The following is a 22759-nucleotide window of genomic DNA, read 5'->3' as shown; positions in this document are numbered from 1 at the left end:
GCTGGGCTTAAATCAGACCTGCACAAAAGAAACAAACAAACTCTGGTCGATTTAGCTTAATTGGGCTTATTAGTGCTTTTTATAAAGCTATGTGTCACAGAAAGTGCTTTTGAAGAAATCAGCTGATTATAACAGACTCTTTCCCTTCCTACCCACCAATGAAGAACATAGTCAACAACAACAACAAAAAAACAGAGCATGAATAGATTTATGGAGGAAGAAGACAGAAGAGATCTTAAAACGGATTCCAAGGATAGCTATAATTTTTTCTATCTCGTTTGAGAAAATACTCAAGCATAATATCAAACATAGAGGATTTTTTTTTAAATGACAATGCCCATAACAGAACATTCTACAATAAGTACGGAAACATCTTTTTAATATGTGTCCCTCAGGTTATCCTAAAAGATTCAACAAATATAATAAAAATACATAGAATTGCAGGTTCTTTTCTTTTTAGAATCATAACTGAAAGTTTATTTATTTCAAAAACTCAATTCAATAATGATCACTTTAGCACAGCTCAGTCAGCTCAATATTTTTCTAGATCCGCCCCTGCCTCTCATACACACACACACACACACCCACACACCTCTCACACACACACACACACATACACTGTACCAGAGACTGCACCTTACCTGCACTACCTCAGCCTGTAATAACAATTTATTGATTTTATTGTAATGTCTATACTTCTTATTTATCTTATCACTGTTACCTGTCATGTCCCGCACTTTATGTCAGTTTTTAAATGTCAGTCTTGTATATTTCTTGTATATTTGTATATTTCTAGAGAGTAAACGTAATTTCATTTCCCTTGTATGTCTTGTACATGTGAAGAAAGTGACAATAAAAGCTGACTTGACTTGACTTATCCTGTTGCTGTAATCCAATTTGTTTTTTAACTGAAACTTTTACGTTTGATTTATAAAAAAAATACTGTTTTATATACCACCATATGTGTATATTTATATACAAAAAGTCTCTACATTGAGAGTAAAGTGTAACCAGATATAAATCCCTTGTTTGTTAGCACAAATTTCACCAATAAAGCTTATTTCTGTTCTTGGATAGTAATCTGCTTTCTACGGTGGCAACAGCCATTGGGAGAAAAGCACCACAACGATTGCTCCGATCTCAGTCAGAAATAAGAAAGATGATTCAGGTAATTCAAAGTGAATGGTTTAAGAGTGTTTTCCCTCTGCTTGGAGTTTTTTGGGAAATAGTGGTTTTCTGTGGATTAAAATGTATGGAGTTTCCTGAAAGAATATATGTAGTTTAGAATGGGAAATTTTGTCAACAACCAAATAACTTGAGATTTATAATACAAGAAACAGTCGCTGAATTTAAAGAAATTGTCATATTAAAGGAAGAACTCAATCAGCACAGACCGCCTGATTGAAAACTGTAGGCCTGACAAAGTCTCAAACCAACTGAGCTGATTTTTTTTCACAAATTACACATTTGAAGGGAAACTGCTGGATACAGATTGCAGTTAAATAATTAGTTTTTGATTTCTTATAACCTCATAATAATTTGGTAGATTTGGGTATCACTAATCCTTAGTATTTCCTGTGCATGGCTGTGATATGGCTGAAAATGTTTCAGTATATAATCACTTTGGGAACCTTTGATGTGTTGATAGTGTGGAATTATTGATCATTATTCAGTTCAGATATTCAAAAAGAGCAGGAACAGTAAAAATATTAATGTCCAAGAAATAATACTGCTTGTAATAGTTGTAGCGGCTAAAATCCTATATTTTAGGATACTGGTGGTTTCTGTTGGAAGGCATTGGTTTTACGTGCGCCCAATTAAGATTTAGAATGCCGATCTTCCGTTTGAGGCATGAAACAAAGTCATTTATTTTCAGCACAAAGTCCATTATCTTACTGTTTCCTTCAAGATCCACATAAATACAACATAAATCCAACCAAGCACAGTAGAAAACTGTTTGCCTCAGCCTATTAACCACACCTGAACAGAATTGATGGTTGACCTTAAATAACCCATCCCCTCATCAGACACTCAGAACTCAAAAATTAAATACGCCCCCTGGTGGCGACAAACACCAAAGGATAATTGGCTCCTACAATAGTAATACTTTAAGGGGGAAATAAAGGTAGGCTATATGGAATATGATGATGTAATTCAATTCACCCTGCGGTTTATATCCTGTCCAGTAGGTGGCAGTAACATCCAAGTGAGAATCCAAGTGAGAGGCGGCAGCGGATCTGAACAAGCAATTAACATTAGAGAGACCACTATGAGCATTTAAGAGAAGTGTTATCTGGTATAGTTAAGAAAATTGGAGAGGTAATGAAGTTGGTGGAAATATTTTACTTTTATTGGTAAAATTTTATGTACACAAATGCCGTTTCTTTAAATGTAAACCATTTATATCCCATTGGAAAAATGAGACAAATTATGTAAAATCATTAGAATTTGTAAGAACAAAATGTGCAAAGGTGGTTGTTTTCATTTTTCCATAAAATGCTGGCATAGCTTATATCTCAATGTTTTTAAGGTATTTCCTGCGTAATAGAAAAAGAATAAAAATTGACTGAATGTTTCTTGCTGTACGTTCTTCATAAACATTTTGTAGATGGCTGCGTTTTTAAATAGTTAAGAGTATGTAGATCAGTTTAAAAAAGAAGTCTTAAAACACCAGCTTAAATTTTTATGGAACATTTTTTTTTTAAATTTGCCAAATAATTTTTAAGGTTTAGACAATATTTCTGGTCCCTTAAACACATTAAAATGAGTGAAATTAGCTACCAACCAATCTTAAAACTATTGTTTATTCTTTCCTTCTATTCAGTAGTTTGGTGACTTAAACTTTGTCTTTCATTTAATAGGGACATTTATTATACTCTTTAAACTGTTTTTATTTTACAGAAACGACATAGTTCCTCTTGCATTGTTTAAGCTTTTAAAAGCATTTTTTATTGCCATAGGATAATTTTGAGACTGAAATCATTTATAACATCTTCTTTTTATTACATATTCCTTTATTACGGCGATTAATTGTTTAGAATTAAATTCTGATAAACAGAAAATTAAATTCTTGATTTTACAGATAAATCCCTTAAAGGGTTTTATAATGTGTTTGGGCTAAAAATTCAACAGATTCAATGAAATGATGCAGTGATCCTGAACGGGAACATTTTTGTTAATATAATGAAAAAAATATATAAAAGCTTTGAAAGGCTGTCACTATTACAGATTAAAACAAATTAAACTAATATGCAGTGAAAACTATTTAAAACTATTTTTAAAAACTGTAATTTTGCTGTGAAAATATCTAAATGTTTCAAAAATATTAACTTCTGCTTTGAATCATTCTGGGGGAAAAGAACCTTCTGATCTTCTACTCCATACCAGTTGATGGCGCTATTGCAGAAATCTCTTGTTTGCCAACTACAGTAAGCACCAAGAAGAAGAGTCATTTCAGAAATAGTAATAGATTATCTGAAAATGTGAGTGTTTATTTTAAGGATGGCGTTTATTCGGTCTCAGAGTGACTTTGCACAAGAGAATTTAACATCTGATGAAGAAACGTTGCCAGATTTTGAGGAAGTTATCGTAAAATCAGAGGACGAAATCGATGATCCACCAACTCCGTTGGATGTCAACCGGCGAGGTATTAAATAAGCGATACTAACGTCGGTAAAATTGTTCAAATGTTCGTTCCTTTTCCTTAGGCGAAGACGTGGCCACATAGAAACTGAAATCTCGACTCCTCGAGGTTTAACAGAGATCAGCATCCAATATGGCTACCCGCTGATATAACAGATAAAAACATCAGGTTCCCTCTGAATGGGATGTTTCATGTTCAATCTCAGTGACCCACACATTATTTCACAATATCTACTTGTGAAAATGTCTATTTTGTAATGAATCCTAACCCTGTTTTGCTAATCATAGCTAACATAATAATAAAAAAAAGTAAATCCTACTGTTCTCCCATAAAAATATTCTATTTATATATAATATTTTCATGCATCTCCATGTATTTACAGCATCTGATATGTGGCTTTGGCAAAAGTCCTGAAAGAAAGTGCTTTATGCCAACATTTAAGCTTTAAATACTTCACTATCAGTGTACAGTTTGTTAGATTATAGCAAGCTAAATCTGCCAACTGGAAAGAATGAAGAGTTGATGGTTTACAGATTGTGATTTAGTTAAATTAAAACTTTACCTATTTTAGGGAGGGTCCATAAATAAAGAGCTATAGACAAACAGTTTTTTTTATTTTATTTAATGATTATAGAGATGTATCGCCACATTAACAAATCCTGTGATCTTTCAATGAGGAGTGAAAGGTAGAAAACATTTCATTTTATCAGGCTACAAGAACAAAAAGAGTGGTTTGTTTTTTTTTTCTTTTACAGGAGAGATTGGTATCAAAGTTCACTTTGAGTTGAAATCAGGGGCGGATTTAGGAACTTTGGGGCCCTAGGCAAAGACAGGCAGGGGGCCCTCTGAATTGAGAAGACAACACATAAAACAGACCCATTATACAGATATACAGAAATTTTAATAAAATAGATATAGATGATTTGTTCTATGTTTTGTCCCTCTTTTCTTGTCCCTTTTCCTGTTCTTTTCCTATCCAATCCAATCCACTTTATTTATATAGCACATTTAATTACAGAAAAAGTTTCCAATGTGCTGGACATAACTAATAATACACAACAACACATAAACACAATACATCAATAAATAAACTAAAAAGGACACAGAGGACCACACAAACTACACGTTGTTAAAAGCTAAAGAGTAAAAGTGGGTCTTAAGACGAGGCTTAAAACACAACACAGTAGAGGCAGTCCGTATATGGAAGGGCAAAATATTCCAAAGTCTGGGGCCAACTACAGAAAAGGCTCTTCCCCCATCTGGTTTTAAGCCTCATCTTAGGCACTATTAACTGAAGATGGCCCTCAGACCTCAGAGAACGTGCCGTAGAATAAATCTGGAGGAGATCAGTGATGTATTGAGGAGCCTCTCTATGTTTTGTATTCAGCTGACTTTTCACTGCGTCTCAAAAGGAATAAAATATTTTTTTTCAGGCACTAAGCTCACTTAGCTGATTGCTCCTTCCTGTGTTCTTCTCATAGTCCTTCTTTTCACTGTAGACAAGCCATGATCTGCTTATCTGTTCTGCATTTTTCATTTGGATGAAATAATAGCTGCATGAATCATGACAGCAGACAAAATAGAGTCAAACAGGAGGCGGGGTTATGAATCTACTTGCTCTGGAGAGCAGAGTTTGCTGCTTTTATATATGGTTTCCAAAGCCTCCAGTAGCAGAAAAATGTCACCAGATTGGCACAAGAGAGGTCTGGAAAAGTCGTTAAATATAGCAACAAAAGCGCTAAGCTGGCAAAACTGCTCTTCGCACCGTTTTTAGATTTGCTGCTGTCTGTTTGGACCTTTCTGAACATGATCTTTCAATGCAAATGACACACTTAATATTCAAGCGTTCTGATGGCATTTTGGTGAAAGGATTTCTATCAAAAACATAATTAATGTGCACAAATAAGGAATAGTTGTATTAACTTTACATGTAAACAGAGTTTTATGGGGCCCCCAGGAACTTGGGGCCCTATTTAACTGCCTAGTATTGCCTAATGGTAAATCCCCCCCGGTTGAAAACAGCAGCAACTGTCTCAGAGTAAACCCAGCACTTTTTGCCTTTTGACAGCAGATGATCAAACTATGAAGTAATATGATTTTGTAAGATCTATAAAAGAAGGCTCATTATAAGGAGAACCATTCTTTGCTTTTTCTCAGAGAAATCCCAGTTGTTTTCCTCCTTTTCCTTCACCTTTATAAATGTGCTTTTGTGTAATCTGGAAAATGCTGTATAAAAATGTATTTTTTTACTAAGAACTGTAGTTTCATTAATAAATTTAACATTAACACAGTCAATCATGCTTTGGATAAATATGAAAAATCAAACATCTGTCTGTCAGACACATCGTGTTATGCTCCAACACAAACTCAAGCTGACAGCGTTAAAAGTATAATAGGAACATTTTGCCCATTAGGATTCATAAGAATGACTTTCTGAGAAAACACCCTCTCTACAGAATTTTTTCTCATAGAGGGAGTGGTGTAAGTTGGAATGATTATCAGAATATCTTGTCATATTTAGTATATATTTCATATTTAATATAACTGAAATATATGATAAAATGTTTTATTATTTTTTCAAATAAGTTAAACGTTTGGATAATGAATGTATCCATGTGACTCATCATCACTGCAATAGTATATGCTGCTCTTAAATGTCATAGTTCACTGCTGCATTGGAGGTAAAACATAAAAGATGGTGTAGGTACCCAATCTACTCGGGGCCCTGCACCTTCTTATGACGTCATCACACAAACTGTATTGCACCCGTTTCTTAAGGATAATATATCTTCTGGAGTCTCAACATTTTACCTGTATTTGCTATGATTTTATTTTTTATTGGCGATCTAAAGTAGCTGAAAGTAGAAAACAATCATTCTCAGTGTTGAAGGAAAGTACTTCCTTCTAAGACAGACTGAGCTTTGCCATTTAACAAGGTGACACAAAAAGTCTCAGTGCTTCTTATTCTTTTTATTAAGATCTGAGGGCAAATGGAACATCTTAATGGAAATGGCTTTCGTGCAGATTTATTTATACTTGTAGAAAAGTATATTCTTATATGTGCGTCTATGCCAACAACCATAGACATAGATAGAAGAGTAGAGCCTGCATAAACTGCTTTCTCCTATGGTTGATGACGAGATTTAGTGGCGCCATCTTGGGGCGATCGACAGCTCTGCTCATTGTAAGGTGTTGAGCAGGCACAGAATCAATTTAATCTTTATTTGCAGCCCTAAATGGTTCATAAAACGCATCTAGAAAAGTAGCTAATTATCTTCAAATAAGGAGAGGGAGAAAAAAAATACGTGTAACCCCAAGTTTCTAGCTAAGCTCCTGCTTATAGCTACTGTTGAAAATTGAGATTTGCTCAAATCATTTTATGTGCTCAAAAACAAACACTTCAAGCTGACATTTTACCCCATTTACTTGTCTGCCCTATCTGTGTTTGTTTAGCGTTTAGATATATTGTACCTTTCAATTTTTGTTTTTGAAAAAATACAACAATTAATGCACTGTTATAGCTAGCATCATGTTGATTATTAGAGATTTTATAAAGCCAGGACTTTTCTTTCTTTTTTAATTAAAGAACACATGTGAGGGTATTAGCTGTAAAGATTTTTAACTAAAGATATTGAGATAAATCAAAACTTATAAGCTACTTAATTAAGAAGTTGTTAGATAAATCTAGTTCAGGGTATTTTAAAGCTAAAGATAATTTTTAAGTATTTTTCCAGTAAATTGTAAAAAATGGGCAAAATTTGGATAGAAATATAAAACGTAAAATTTGATCTAAGTGCTAATCTTCCCATTTAATAAGGCTAATGTTAGCTAGCTAGTTAGCTGAATTCGACTAGCTAGCCTGTTCTCTTTTCCACTGATGTCGTCCTGTTTTAGCTGTAAAGTTAACTTTCTAAATACCGTTGCCTTAATTACAGTCATAGGTGGTATTCATACATTTCCAGCCCCCAACTATGCAAGAAACTCATTATTTTTAAGTAAAAAGGAATGAGTTTTGTGATTTTTATTTTTCAAACTGGGAAAGTAGGAGTGACGCTGCACCAAATTCAATACAATCAAAAGCTTTGTCTGCCATTCAATCAAATGCAGCTGTAGGATTGATGGGATGGACATTAACACACCTTCAGACTAGTAGCTGACCTGTGCTGTGTACTTTAACCCTTGGATTTAAGTATTTTTTTCTCTTCTGCTGTCCAGATCTCCAACAGCATGGCGTTTGGAAAGAGGATGCTCTGGCTGATCCTCTCCACAGCCACGAGAGGAACCTCAGTTTGGACCAGGAGGAGCCAGAACTGCAGATAAAAGAGGAAGAGATGGAGCTCCGCATCTGCAGAGATGAAGAGCAGCTTGTGCTGAAGGAGGATTCGGATGCCTTTACAGTGACTCCTACTGATGAGGAACCAGAACCAAACTGGTTCCAACTCGTCTCCCAGGACTCTCCTGAAGTGGATAACCAGGATCAGGGAGGAAGCGATTCAGAAGAGTCAGGGTCAAAGAGTGATGAAGAGCAAATGCTGAATGTGTGGGATGAGAATACCCGGCTGGATCGTCGGTATTCTGTGGCGTCACAGCAGGAGGAGCACAGCACTCACAAAGACAAGAAGCAATATTCATGTAACCTGTGTGATAAAAGCTTTTCTCAAAACAGCAACTTGACTATACACATGAGAAGTCACACAGGGGAGAGGCCTTTCTCATGTGACACTTGCGGCAAAGGTTTTACCACAAAATCAAATTTAACTCTTCACTTGAGAACTCACACTGGTGAGAAGCCTTTTCCATGTGCGACCTGTGGAAAAAGCTTCAGCCTTAAATGTATTTTAATCGAACACATCAGAACCCACACGGGGGAGAAGCCTTTTCCATGTCCGGCCTGTGAGAAATGTTTTCCCTCAAAGAACCATTTGAATAAGCATATGCGAATCCACACAGGCGAAAGGCCTTTCTCCTGCCTGACCTGTGGAAAAAGGTTCAGTCTAAAGTGTAATTTAACCGAACACATGAGGACTCACACTGGTGAGAAACCATTTCAGTGTTTGGCCTGTGAAAAAAGTTTTAACTCCAAAAATCATTTAAACAAGCACCTGAGAATCCACACAGGGGAGAGACCTTTCTCCTGCGCGATCTGTGCAAAAAGGTTTTCTCAGAAGAGCTGTTTAACGGATCACATGAGAACTCACACGGGGGAAAAGCCTTTTCTGTGCGATATGTGTAAAAAGGCCTTCAGCCTCAGAAGTAGTTTGAATAACCACATGAGAATTCATACAGGAGAGAAGCCCTTTTCATGTCACACTTGTCAGAGAACGTTTGGTCTAAAGAGCCGTCTGAACAGACATATGAGATCCCACACGGGGGAGAAACCTTTTACATGCAACGCGTGTACGAAAACATACAGCCTGAAGAGTAGTTTGACTAAACATATGAAGACTCATATTAGCTAGAAGCATCTGCTCTGTGTGATGTGTCAGAACCAAGCGGTAGCAGCTTTTTACCATGAAAACTCAAGTTTGCTTGTCGGTTTCGTGGGGAAGACTTTCAGTGGTTTTACTGTCCACTTGAAAAATTACACAGATGAGAATGTGGAATGTGAGTTTTGATAAATTTTCCCATATTGAGGTGTTTTAAGTTGATTATTTAACAAATTAAAGTCTGGAGAAGCAGAAGTATTGTTTTAAGGAAAAAACTGAATTCAACCATTCACTGAATTTCAGACCACTGAAATTCAGACAAGAGAAGTTTGCTTCAAAGTCAATCTGAAATCATCCTTCCCAAAGTCGAATTAAAACTTGCAGGTAGAAAGAATTGGAAAACATCTGAGATGGATGTGGAAGATCTCTGTTTCCGCATCACAATCTCAGTTTAATAAAAGAATAGAGACAAAACGTAGGCTAAAATGTTAGTACAGATGTTTCTCTACAACATCGAAACTGCTATTGCTATTTTGTTACCTTACACATGTACCAAAGTTTGCAATAAGATTTGAAGTAATGTTTTAATATTTTGTTGGAAATTAGTTCTGAGACTTAACAGGTTACATGACTAATTCCCAAAGTGGGAACGCTATCCTTAGAAGGGGAGGCACAGTGTTATTGCTTTAAAAAAAACAAGGACACTGTGACTTTAAAAACTACCGGTACTTTAAAAACTGCCTTTTGTTTGAAAGGGGCTTTTAGCTTATTTTTTTAATATGGTTTATTACTATAGTTCAGCTGCTGAAATGATTGGTCATAAGGGTTTCAATAAACTTGCTATTGGTCAGGAAATATGTGCAAAATAATAGGAACAAACCTGATTAACTCTGTGTGCAGGAAACATGGAATAAACCAACTTTGGATTTTGTTATCAGGGCATATGATTGTATTCGTAGAGATAGACAGGAAGAAAATTGTGGAGGATGTATAATTTTTGTTTATTGTGAATTTATGGTTGACTTAAATTTACTGTGATTAAAGTGTGGATAAAGAATGTTATGGTTAGAGTGCTGAACTTTTATATCCCTACTAGATTATCATTGGAAAATATGAAGGAGATCACAGATATTTTTGATCAAACACAACATTATGTGCAGACTTAAAAGCTCATAATCCATTGTGGGATAACTTTAATTATATAAATGGGGATTATACTTAAGATGTATTAGAGATGAAGAAGCTTGTGTGTCTGAATGGTTTAATGTGCAAAATTTCAGCTATTGATTCAACACTTGTATCGGAGTCATTTGCAGGAGTGTTCTCTTGGAAAGTTGACAAAGAAACCACATTAGGTAGCAATCACTATCCAATATTAATTAAAATAGGAGTTTATATGAGGAACAATGGATGGAGTTGGAAAGTGGTGTTTTTAATGGAGATAAGTAGGATATATGTCAATTACTTTTTGAAAGAAATGAGAAAAGATAAATATGGAAGAAAATGTTAATTTAAAATTTTCTTTGTGAAGTGCTATTTATAAAGCAGCAGAGAAGACAATCAGAAAGAAAAGATAAGCAGATATTTAAGATTGTTCCTTGGTGGACAGAGGACTGTTCTAAAGCTATACGGATCAGCAATAAAGCTTTTATAGTATTGAAAAGAAAACTTTGTTTCTAGAATTTTATTGACTATAAACTAAAAAAAAAAATAGGTGGGCTGCACAGTGGTTCCGTGTTCCGGGTTTGATACCCGGCACAGGGTCTTTTTGTATGTAGTTTTTATGTTCTCCCTGTGCATGCATGAGTTCTCTCCAGTTACTCTAGCTTCCTCCCACAATCCAAAAACATGAATGTTAGGTTAGTTGGCTTCTCTAAATTGTCCTTAGGTGTGAGTGTGTGTATGAATGGTTGTTTGTCTTGTTTGTCTCTGTGTTGCCCTGCGATGGACTGGCGACCTGTCCATGGCGTACCCTGCCTCTTGCCCATAGACAGCTGGAGATAGGCACCCCAACTGGGATAAGTGTGAAGGAAAATGGATGGATGGATATAAACAAACTGCGATAATTTAGGAAGGCAATCTTCCATTAATCAAGTTTGGAAAACTATCAAAAGAATGTAAGGTACCGGTAATAATAGAGCATATAGTTATCCTATAATGAAGAGTATTGAGAAAGTTATTATAGATAATAAAAGTAAAAACTGTAAGCTCAGCCCTTTATAAAAGTTCCTAGCAGGGAAAACTGGAGTTTAGAAGAAAGACAAGCTTGAAAAAAACCAAAACTTTGGGGAATAATATAAATCTTTTAATAAGGGACACTGAAGATGATGGTGTGATTAATGTGGACTTCACTTTGAGTGAATTAAATAGCACAGACCAACGAGGTGCAGAATGTATCCCAAGTTATCTGATGACATACTGGGTGTATTATTTATTTTTGATGAATGCATGAATAATTGATTAAAATCTAGCATCAGATGCTGAGCTCTTTAGCAGTACTAGTAGCTTAAAAAATTAAAGAAAAGTTTTAATAACAAAACTCTACAACTGCATCAAAGAATATCCATATGTGATGAGGAATAAGACATTGCTGTACATGTACTTCATTAAAATTCCTTGACAAATAGGAATAGCATTATAATACCTGTTTATAAATTTGAGGAAAAAGAATCAGGACTTAAACTTAAAATTCATAGTAGATGCAAATAACAACCATACATAAAAAGTTTTTTTGGAAATAGGAAAGAACATGATATAAAGAGATTAGGCTTTCTTAGTCAAATAGGAAAAGTGTCCTTTCTTTCTTTTTAAATAAAAAAAAAAACACCTGGCATAAACAGATAGTGGTGGATAGCACACAAAAAGACAATTGCACAGAATTCAAAACAAGATTGGGAATTTTAGGAGCTCAATGAAACTACAGGAAAACAAAAATAAAATAACTTCAGCTGAAACACACAACAAACCATGGCAATAGGATGCTGGGAGAATTTTTTTGTTATAAAAAGGTACAAAAATGGCTGAAGGACGTAAATGCCTGTAAGACTGGTATTATTTTGATTAAAGAAAAATAACATAAGTATAACTGATAGTTGATAGGGCATATTTTTTAATAAACAGAACGCCCTGTCTCTCTTCAGTCATTGTGTTGTAGTTCAGACAAGTTACCACTTGGTGGCGGTAATGCGCCAAAGCATTGTTTGGTCATGGCCAATAATGCGACACAAAGCCGATGAAGAAGAAACTAGAAACAAAAGCGATAGGTTCTCTGTCAGGTTTCCTGATGGTCTGTGAGTTTTTACTGGAAGGATGTCCTCCGCTCATTTTCAGACAGACTTAATCAAAGAGGGGTTAACGCCTGACTTGGAAATCATTGTAAAGTCCGAGGAGGAGGTCGATGGATGGCGCAGGCTCCTGGGTTCTAACCGGACGCCCCAGATCGTCTTACACCGGATAGGTACGAAAAAAATAAGCGATACTAACGGTTTGTTGACAGGATCAGGTCGCGTTACTGAATGGCTGTACCAGTGTAGCCAGCGAGGACCTGTCATTTCAACAGATTCAAACTCTGCAGATATCGCTGCCTTATTGTTTGCTAACCGTATCATCCTATATTTAGAAAACATTTTAAATAGGTAAAAAATTAAGGCCTCATACAAGCCATGCATATAATTCCCTGGCAATAAAACATTTTCTTTCCACTGTTTATTATTAAGTCACAACCTTATTGCACATTTTAAGAGTTTGAAACAACACACTATAGCTTCTGTAAGACAAAGCAAGTTAATTTGTTGGTAAATTTCTGAAACATTGCTGCACATGGTCAATACATAATAGGAAATTATGCATCTTGGCATCCTCATCCAGCCATGACCTCATCCAGGAAAGCCAATCATAAATATCACATGAATTTTGATAAGAACGTGTCTGAACAGAACATTCAATCAAATTTTTGATCGCTCCCTTCAAAGACTTTTGTTAATTACTTGCTTCGGGGTAATTAGATGGATTTATTTAGTCTCCATTGGCCTGGCTGCAGCGAGAGGATTATGGTTAGCATTAATGAGGCAAGTCCTCCTGGCTGTTTAAATTTTAACATTCCCAGGAACACACTGTGAAAAGGAGGAGGAACAGCAGCAGCCATCCTTCAGCCTGAGTTATTGATTAGTCCCAGGCCAACTCATAGCTTGAATATTAAATCTTTGGTTTTCTCGTCCAACCTGCTAAGCACTGAAACCACTTCCATTTTTTTTTTTGCTTCTTTTGTATCACCCACAAAGCCCTTACTCTAAAATATATGTTTGATTCTATGTAGCATAAGACTTCTTATCAGTGTTTAATACAGATAAGATCCTTAATGTCAGGGATTTAAGCATTCATGTTGATGCTGAAAGTGACCGCTTAAATACAAATCTAACAACTGCCTTTGCTACAAACATGTGCTGACACACCAGTGTTTTAAAAGCACTATTTCCCCACAGCCCTGTCCTATCTGAGCTTTTTTTTTTTTTTTTTTTTTTTTTTTTTTTTTTTTTTGCAACCTTAAATTTAACTGACTGATCCTCCCCCATAAGGAGGTTTTGTTTCACCAGATCCTTATCAGATGATATAGTAAGGTTCCATTTTTATTGCTTCCTTATCAGACAAAAGCACTGCAGAGGGCAGCAGTAATTTCTTTGCTTTTGAAGACTGATTTTCTAGTTAACGTTTACTTCCTTATTGCATTAAAGAATGCAACCCCTTGAAAAGAAAAAAAAAGGCAGCCGCTTTTGTTTAGTTCAGAACTACATAACACAAAGCACAAGATTTTCTTAACAGACTCACGAATTAACCCTAACTTTATTCTTTCTAATATATCATCCTTGGTAAGTAAGGAGGTGACTAAGGAACCCAAACTATGCTGTGACAGTTGAGCCTTCAGAGTTATCAAAATTCATTTAGGCCTTCAGCTTGTTAGATTATACAACTCAATGTGATATTAATGCAACACATAATGAAAGTGACTAGACTATCAACTTTTGAAGGGGAATAAATTACATGGATGCCCTCTGTTGTGTTTTTATATTATACTGAGAAAATTAAAAAGGGTGCACATACTTTAAGCTTTGCTAATTCATTGTCTGATAGGGATCTGCTTAACTGAAACGTTTTGGGGGATAAGAAAATTTGAAGGTCATCAGAAAATTACCCACTCTTGTTTGGAGCATAGGCTATTGAGTCTAAAATTGTATTACCAAGTACATTTAGAGTGTCACTTTCCGCATTTACATGAATTTGAAAGTTCTCGCAATTTTCACATTTTACAATACAAAACAACAAACAGTTGAAGTTGACAACTGAACGTTCAGACAGGACATGGTTGTTAGGAAATATTTGCTCACAGTCTAATCCATAAATCAGCACAGGGTCCAAAGTATGATGATAAAAATGTCTGGGCCTGTGCACATTTTGAACCAAGTTGATTGAGTCTAGATGACATTAAAGGCTGCATTTAGGCCGTTACCTTCCCAGTTGCACAAACATTAAAATCCTTCACTGGAAATAACTTATTATTTCACACTGGTAAGAAATCTGTGAGAAATAACTATTTAGGCCTTGTAGATGGTACAAAATAACAAACATAAGTGTTTTTCTTTTTTGCATTTAAATAAGGGGAAACCATGGGTTAAATATTGAAAAGAAATTATTATTTTGACTCATTATTAAACCGGACTGAAAGATTGTTGCTACTCCTCCACACCTAATATTGGTTTTTCAAAATTAGTTGACTCATTTATACCGACATAATCTCAGCCTGGTTTTATTGAGAGAAAATTGATCTTAGTTACATTATTACAAATCAAGTCAATAACTAACTCAATCTTTTAAAGAGCAAGATTCAATGAAATTCAATTATCCCAAAAAAATTATTTCTTAAAACCAGTATAAACACATGTAAAAATTGGTCATGGTAAAGGGACATTCAAGGAAAATATAATAAGGATTGCTACTATCATTTTTTCGCCTAATCCTTCCCCCACTATTCTGTCTCCTCACTGTTGATCTTTGATTAACCTTTGAAATAGACTATGTAAAAACAACATTAACAGACATCCAATAGCTCCGTGACCCTTTTTTTTAAATAAACTCTTAGAATTTAAAACCGTCTGTCCTTGAGAAAAAAAAACGAATTCCAGCAGATTACAATCAGGTGATGTTAGCATGACCCTGAAAGAAGCAGTTAAATTTTTCATTTTCTCTCTCACACTGTGTAACAAGGCTGAGGGCAGTAATTTAATTTCCCCTCTCTCACAAACTGATTGTCTCGTTGATAGTGTAACAATTTCAGAGTGTGTGCATGTAGTATCAGACGATGTAGCCCCTAAAGAGAAGGTAATTATTGACAGGGGGCTGTCTGTCTGGTTTAGTTAACAGTCATGCGCTTTAAAGCAAGCCTCTAGGAAATGAAAGACAAAATGGTGGTTTACGGATTTAAAATGGTGCTGCTTAATTTGCCTTCTTTGTGTAATGAATATCTAGAAAAAAAAACATATTGCTCATCAGAAACAGGGATATTCCACACTTTACTTTAAGTCCAGGTTTACACTGAATCATAGCTCTGTTGATCAGTGTATTATCTCATCTTTAAGCAGAGATGAACTCAAGTTCTATATAATTTGGATGAAATGGATAACTCCAAGATTATTGGTTACCTTTTTTAATTTTTGTATCTCTTTTTACTATAAATTTATTGTTATCTACTCTTTCTTTAAGAAGGTGGAGGATCTGTCTCAAACATCTGTCAAGAATCTAGATTGAGCAGCATGAAATAACTGAAAATAAGGGCGTCCTACCTCCATTCTTAAACTCCAGATTTAATTTATGCAAGCTGCGTTAGTGGGGGGATCATTGGGACGTATATTGGAAGGGACTAACTTAATCATAAAAATCTAAGTAGGAAATTTATAACATTGATTCTACCAGGTAATGATCATCCGTTTTCATTAAGCTCACAATTTGAAGCTGACCTCACAAGTTAAACCTAATGAGATTTTTAAAGTTACTAACTAATAATACACAACCCAAAAGAGACCATTTAAAAACAAATGCAAATGTAGCTCTACCGAAGTTAAATAAAACTTCTACTATAAGTGGTCAAAGCCCCATTTGTCATATGTTCTCAACAATATTTAAATTTTTACCGTAACGTTTACACATTGATCTGTGGTTTGGCTCACCCCGTTGGATATCTGGGAGAAGGAACTGATGTTGTTGAAATGTTTATATATATCATGCTAACTTAATTTTAAAACTGAAGCTGCTTATAAACCTTTTTTTATTTTTATGAACTGTCTGCAACAGTGCCAGCATAAATCACACTCAATTATTTCATATGAAGTGAAATTAAATGTCTGGGAGGAGTTCTGATACAGTCTGTCTTCAACAATTTCCTTCAAGCTATCTTTAACCGAGGATTATGAAACTTTGCTCACATTACACTTCTAAATTATTTGGATTGATGTGTTAAAACGGGAACATGTAGCATGGCGCCTCCAAGTGCAGCTCTTAATTAAACCTTGGAGCCATCTTCCTATGAATAAACGGTTGACTAATCATGAAATTGTGAAAGGGAATTAATGGAATGTCTGCCCTATGCATTGTTGGTTTTGGGATATAGAGAAGATTTATCAGAAAATTTTATCAGATTCTTTAACATTTGTTACTGCATTATCTGGTAAAGATCTGCTGAAGCGCAACCTTCCTTATTTGCGGGGGTGGAAAATGCTTAAATTACATTTGAAGGTTAACAAAAACTGGCTAGATAGGATTATCCTGTAAGGGAATATTTTTATATATTTAAATTTCATATCATATCACGGACCCCTGTTCAACACATTGTTTTAGCCAAATTTTGCATACAAGCCAGAACAGAACTGAGCCTGAAGGAAGACCGCATCTTTCTTCCAGTTCAGCCAAGAGACCATGTGTGGAATAAAGGCAGGTCTGCTGGAAGTGTTGAGCAGGTGATGCAAACACCTGCATTTGCAAGAAACTTACACAGTTCTCAGGTCAGCAGTAGGTCCTTTATTGATTGATTTTGAAAAGCCATACAACATTTTTGTCTAATGTTGAAGGTTACCAAAGCCTGAAAATTCATTGGTGTGAGTCCATTTTGGTTGTTAATGGTGATTCAGATAATTCACTCCAAGGTATACTGTGTGTTTGTACTTTTGAAATTGTATATAGATAACAACAATGATACAATGAAGCCTTTTTAATAAGATTTATTTTTGTCTTCAATCCAGATTGCCCTCAGCATTACGTCTGTAAAGAGGAGAAGATTCCTGTTGAACAGCTGCTGTATCGCCAGAAGAGTGATGCAAGTTCGGATCTCGAGGAAGCAGAATTTCCTATAATAAAAGAAGAGCAGGATGAATTAGATCATCTACAGATAAAAGAAGAACATGAGGACCCGGTGATTCTACAGATAAAACAGGAAAAAATTAACCTCTGCATCAGCCAAAATAAGGAACAAGAAACTGTAAAGGAAGAAGCCAATGGCTTTAGGGTCTCTCCTTCTTTTGAGGGTAATGACTACAATGAACCGACACCAAATAGAGGCAAGCTCATTTCACAGGACTTGCTTAAAACTGAGAAGAAAAATCAGGAAAGAAAACATCAAGAAAACACTGTTTTAAAAATGTTTGAAGAGCCAAAAAATAAGAGAAGCCAGAAAACCAAAGGGTATGATAAGAGGCGGTTTACTTGTGAGATATGTAATAACAAATTTACCCAAAATTGCCACTTGACTGTTCATATGAGAACTCACACAGGTGAGAGGCCGTACTCATGTGAGCTTTGTAATAAAGGATTCATCCAAATATGTTCTTTAAAGGAGCACATGAGAACGCACACAGGAGAGAAGCCTTTCTCATGTATGATCTGTGAAAAAAAGTTCAGCCGGCAAGGTCAGCTGAAATACCACATCAAACTTCACACTGGCGAGAAGCCTTACTCGTGTGATATTTGTGGGAAGGCTTTCGTTGAACAGAGTAAAGTCAAGCTACACATGCTAAATCACACGGGTGAGAAGCCTTTCTCGTGTGTGACATGTGGAAAAAGTTTCACTTTGGAAAGAGCATTGAAAAGCCACATGAAAATTCACACGGCGGAGAAGCTTTATTCATGTCCAACCTGTGGAAAAGAATATAGGCGTCAAAACCGACTGACTTTACACATGAGAATTCACACAGGAGAGAACCTCTTTGCTTGCATGACATGTGGAAAAAAATTCACTATTAAAAGAGTGTTGGATAATCATATGTTGACTCACACAGGTGAAAGGCCCTTCTCGTGTAAGATTTGTGGGAAATGTTTTAGTCAGAAACATCATGCGGTTACTCACCTTAGAACCCACACAAGTGAAAAGCCTTTTTCATGTCAGAACTGTAAAAAAGCCTTCAAATCAAAAAGCAGTTTGAATTTACACATGAAGATTCACACAGGTGTGAAGCCTTTTCTCTGTACGACCTGTGGAAAAAGCTTCAGTCAAAAGAGTTATTTGGCGAATCACAACAGAATTCATACTGGCGAAAGGCCTTTCTCGTGTAAGACTTGCGGAAGGGGTTTTATTCAAAGACACACATATATGCTTCATATGCGAACTCACACAGGTGAGAAACCTTATTTGTGTAAGACATGTGGAAAAAGATACAATCAGAAAAGCCATTTAACTGATCACATTAGAACCCACACAGGGGAGAAGCCTTTCTTGTGTAAGACCTGTGGAAAAGGTTTTACGATAAAACTACTCTTGATTAACCACATCAGAACTCACACAGATGAGAGGCCTTTTTCGTGTATAACCTGTGGGAAAAGTTTCCATGTGAAGCCTCATTTAATTTCTCACATGAAAGCACATACAGACGAGAAACCTTATCAGTGTAAAATGTGTAAAAAAGCTTTCAGGCTAAAAAGCAGCCTGAATTTTCACATGAGACTACACACAGGAGTAGGCCTTTTTTCATGTAAAACCTGTAAGAAAACCTTCCATTTTAAAAGTAATTATATGAGACACATTAAAATGCATGATTCACAAGCTTGAGATTAAACAGCAGTATGAGGTTTGTGAACTTGATTTCACTAAGGCCCCGTCCACACGAAGTCAAAACGAACACGAAACGCTAATATTTTCCAGAACGTTTGTCGTAAAGACGGAGACGTAAAATAAATGTGATCGTCCACACGAATGCATGAAAACGCTGCAAAATGTATGCAAGGCCTGTAAGAGGCGCTGTCGTGCCAAAGCAAAAAAATAAGCGACGAAATGTTGGGCATGCGCACTAATATCTGTACATGGTTGCCCTGTGGGCCCGTTTTCGTGGTTCAGTCAAATTCAGGTGCTGAACTATGCCGTCGATATTGCTCTGTTCTTCCTGGAGATATTCCAGAAGAAGAAGATTCTGTTGTAAGCCCGACAGCAGGGTGAGTAGCATTAGCAGCAACCATTCAACACAGTACGGCGCCATTGTTGTTGTGATACTGTGTCGCGCATGCGTGTTTAGAGGCGACGCTATGACGCATGCGTGTAAAAAAAAAAATGCGGTTAGAGCTTAAAGATGGAAACGCGAAAACGGCGTTTCAAAATCTTCCCACTCTGAAGGCTGAATAAAAAAAAGATCGTTTACAGACCCCCGAAACGCCGGCTTCGTATGGATGAGAGGCTGGTTTGGTGAAAAATTTGTGCGTTTAAGCCAGGGTTCGGCTTCGTGTGGACGGGGCCTAAAAGGGGTAATGTAATCACATACTTGAAACCTCACAAACAATTTTTCAAGGTTTAATGTTGAAGCACTTGACAGCACTGCATTTAGAAGCTGCAGTGTATTTCATATCCAAGTTGAATCCTGAAAATATGTAATACGTTTTTTCTACTTGTATAGACTTAACATGACTTTGCCCTTTTGATTATTGTTCATTAATTGTTCTAATGAATAGGGTGAGGAACCTACCAGTCCTTTGAAAGATTGCTGCCTTTAATCAGAATGCAGAAGACGGATGTTGTATTCTCTTACCTGTTAAAAAAGCAGTTGAAACATTTTTGCTTAATTTTCAATGTTTTTTAAATGTTTTCTACAGGAAGTTCAGCTGCCTACATTGTTCCTTTAATTTCTCCTGAATTCTCATAAAATGTTGACAAATGGTTGTATTTCTTAAGAATTAAACCAGAATCAAGAGGTCAGGTTACTGAAAATTATTATTGACCAGTAATAAGGAAGTTGACAAGTGCCACAATAAAATAAATTGCTTATTAAAGATGTGATTAAATTAAATTTATTCAGATTAAAGATTGTCTCATTAGTTTTTTTTTGTAAAGCTGGAAATGAATATAGAATGTATTTTCTCGTCATCTTACGCTTCATCCGGACCCAGTAGTGAGGGGCAGCAGTTTCAGCAGATTTTAAAAAGTTTTATCTTTCTCCAGACACTACCTTTTGGAAGCCTGAGCTGCTCCAAGGCCAGTCAAGAGTGAGTCCCTTCATTGTGTCCTGGGTGCTTCCCTTTGCCCAATTTGAGTACTTAGAGTCTCCACCTAAACTTGTCTAATTTAAAACAGCTCTGCTTTTTGCTCTGATATCTGCCAAAAGAGTGAGTTTCTTTATCTGCAGTCTTTATGGCTCCTTCCGGGCTCAGAATAAAAGGCAATGGCAGTTCAGCTGTGATGGTTTCTACTCCTGTTTTTTAAATCCAAAAACAGAGCTTCATTAAGGTCCATGGTGATAACTTTGTTTGGCTTTCATACTCATACTTATGAAGAGGAAGCTACATCTTATCTCCTGTCCTATACACAAGCTCTAATGCAATGGTTTTCAAGATCACTATCCAGGATAGGAAAGGAGCTCTGCACTGCTATGCTGAATCTAGGCATCCTTCAGCCTTTCAGAAGTGATTACACGGCAGACACGCAGATAAATGATGCTAGTAAAATTGGGACTAAAGCCTTCTTTAAAGGAACAACAAAAATTATTCAAATGTAGGGAAGGCTAAAGCTCTTCGTTATAAAACCCAAAACATATGAAGATGAGGACATTTAAATTTGTCTCGCACAGTACATGTCACAAAATATTGCATTGTCAATAAACCCTGAGGTGGCCTGTGACTCTGCTGTCTGTAGTCCAAATGATCATGGGCAACCATACAGCTAGTGGCAGCTAGGAATGTCAGGAGGTCCCTATGCTAAATGAACTGGCACTAGGGAGGATCTTGCTTCCTCATCCTAGATCCTTTCTAACTGCCAGCACTATTCAGATAGCACTTATGTCGCCTATGGATGAACTTCTAGCTTAACTTAAGGTGGGCATACACTGTATGAGTTTCTGCCCTTTACAGGAGGATTCTCCAGGTGTGCGAGCCTCTCATGGCCACCTACCGATCAGGAATCATAAGTTCCATAGAAAATCAAACGTATGAAATTCAGTCAGCCCTCGTGAGGTGTTCGTGAGCAAATTTTGCTGTTAAAGCAGAGCGACTATGAGCAGATTTACCTGAACCTTGTGCACTGCGCATGTGCAAACATGGGAATTTTCTTCTTCTGCCATCTGTTTGGCTTTCAGAATGATTGGTCCGACTAACGCCATCTCTTAACGCTGTGTCCGAAGTGTGTTTTTTTTACATATAGGGTGAGCACTTAGATCGCATCAGAGCATCGGGCCGTACAGTATAAGGACATGTATGTAACACAAAGTTGTTATGCCTTTTCCTCATTCACCTGAGGAGCTGTTGACCAGCTGTGCTATTTGATAGACTGTTACAGTGGTACCCGCCACTCCCCCTAGATTAAGTAGATTAAGATTGACTTTTGTTGTTTACTTTTTCTTTCTGTTCATTTAACAATTGTTGTTAGAGAAATATGGAGCCTAGGTGGAAGTTCAACTGGAGAAACGATTATTTACCCTTACCTGCCCTCGTCACAGGCCAATCACTTTTGAACCATACCTCCACGAAAGCCAATCAGCATCCATTGTTCATCTTAAAAGGTCTCCAAATCCAGATCTCAGTCTGATACCCAAAGCACAGGCAGTGGTTGCGCTATGTGGGACGTCGATTCAGATAACCCCGATTCAGTCCACCTCCATCCCCTTCTCCTTCTCTACCCATCATGTGATTGTACTGAAGTAAGTAAAACACTACTTCGTCATATTTTTACGTGATTCAGAATAAAAAGTAGCTATCCAACAAATTATTTAAGTAATATTAAAACATATATTTAGTAAAAAAGGTAACTAATCATAAGTTTTGATATTCAACAAAAGATAATAAAGACTTATTGTGAGGTTATGTTCACATTCTGGTATTTAAAAAAAATGTATTAAAATTTTGAAACAAACAAATAATGTCATTAAAAAAACAAAAACTCTGATCCCATGCACAAGCATTACAATTTAAATTTTCAGATTATATAATCATTTGTTTTACAAGGATACCCAAGAACCATCTCTGACAGTAATGCAAGTTAATAGTCCCATCTTCATCTTTTTTTTATTTATTGTTTTGTTAGGTCTCAAATTATGACAGTGTTGGTTAATGTTAGAATGTTAGGTCCCAAAATAGTCTCAGATTTGAAGAAATCGGGAAAAAAATGTATTAGAAGGATATTACATTTTTGTTAGAGATAATAAAAAGACATCTGCCTTTTTTTTTTTTTATCTGCAAG

The 22759-nt window shown here is 36.2% G+C and overlaps 2 protein-coding genes across 2 annotated transcripts; both read left to right on the top strand.

Annotated features, from left to right (window-relative positions):
• Nucleotides 1–3436: 3436 nt before the first annotated feature.
• On the top strand, nt 3437–9739 carry LOC107094943 (zinc finger protein OZF-like). The gene is made up of 2 exons (XM_015390866.1): nt 3437–3646; nt 7859–9739. Exons 1-2 carry the CDS (start codon nt 3502–3504, stop codon nt 9100–9102), a joined length of 1389 nt encoding a protein of 462 aa, XP_015246352.1. The 5' UTR covers nt 3437–3501; the 3' UTR covers nt 9103–9739.
• A 2572-nt stretch (nt 9740–12311) lies between these two features.
• LOC107094939 (gastrula zinc finger protein XlCGF57.1-like) lies at nt 12312–19356 on the top strand. Its single transcript, XM_015390858.1, has 2 exons — nt 12312–12526; nt 17355–19356. The coding sequence occupies exons 1-2, from the start codon at nt 12379–12381 to the stop codon at nt 19151–19153; spliced, it is 1947 nt and encodes a 648-aa protein (XP_015246344.1). The 5' UTR covers nt 12312–12378; the 3' UTR covers nt 19154–19356.
• The last annotated feature ends 3403 nt before the right edge of the window (nt 19357–22759 follow it).

The sequence above is a fragment of the Cyprinodon variegatus genome, unplaced genomic scaffold, assembly GCF_000732505.1.
Source record: "Cyprinodon variegatus isolate N-32 unplaced genomic scaffold, C_variegatus-1.0 Scaffold516, whole genome shotgun sequence".
NCBI classification, from domain to species: domain Eukaryota; kingdom Metazoa; phylum Chordata; class Actinopteri; order Cyprinodontiformes; family Cyprinodontidae; genus Cyprinodon; species Cyprinodon variegatus.
Note: the sequence above shows the minus strand (reverse complement) of the source record. Positions and strands in the feature narration are given on the sequence as shown.

Excerpts from the sequence above, each read along its gene's own strand:
- LOC107094939 (XM_015390858.1), top strand. The coding sequence starts at position 12,379 with ATGTCCTCCGCTCATTTTCAGACAGACTTAATCAAAGAGGGGTTAACG. Across the intron at positions 12,527-17,354 it reads GATCGTCTTACACCGGATAG|ATTGCCCTCAGCATTACGTC; the intron begins GTACGAAAAAAA and ends TCTTCAATCCAG.
- LOC107094943 (XM_015390866.1), top strand. The coding sequence starts at position 3,502 with ATGGCGTTTATTCGGTCTCAGAGTGACTTTGCACAAGAGAATTTAACA. Across the intron at positions 3,647-7,858 it reads GTTGGATGTCAACCGGCGAG|ATCTCCAACAGCATGGCGTT; the intron begins GTATTAAATAAG and ends TCTGCTGTCCAG.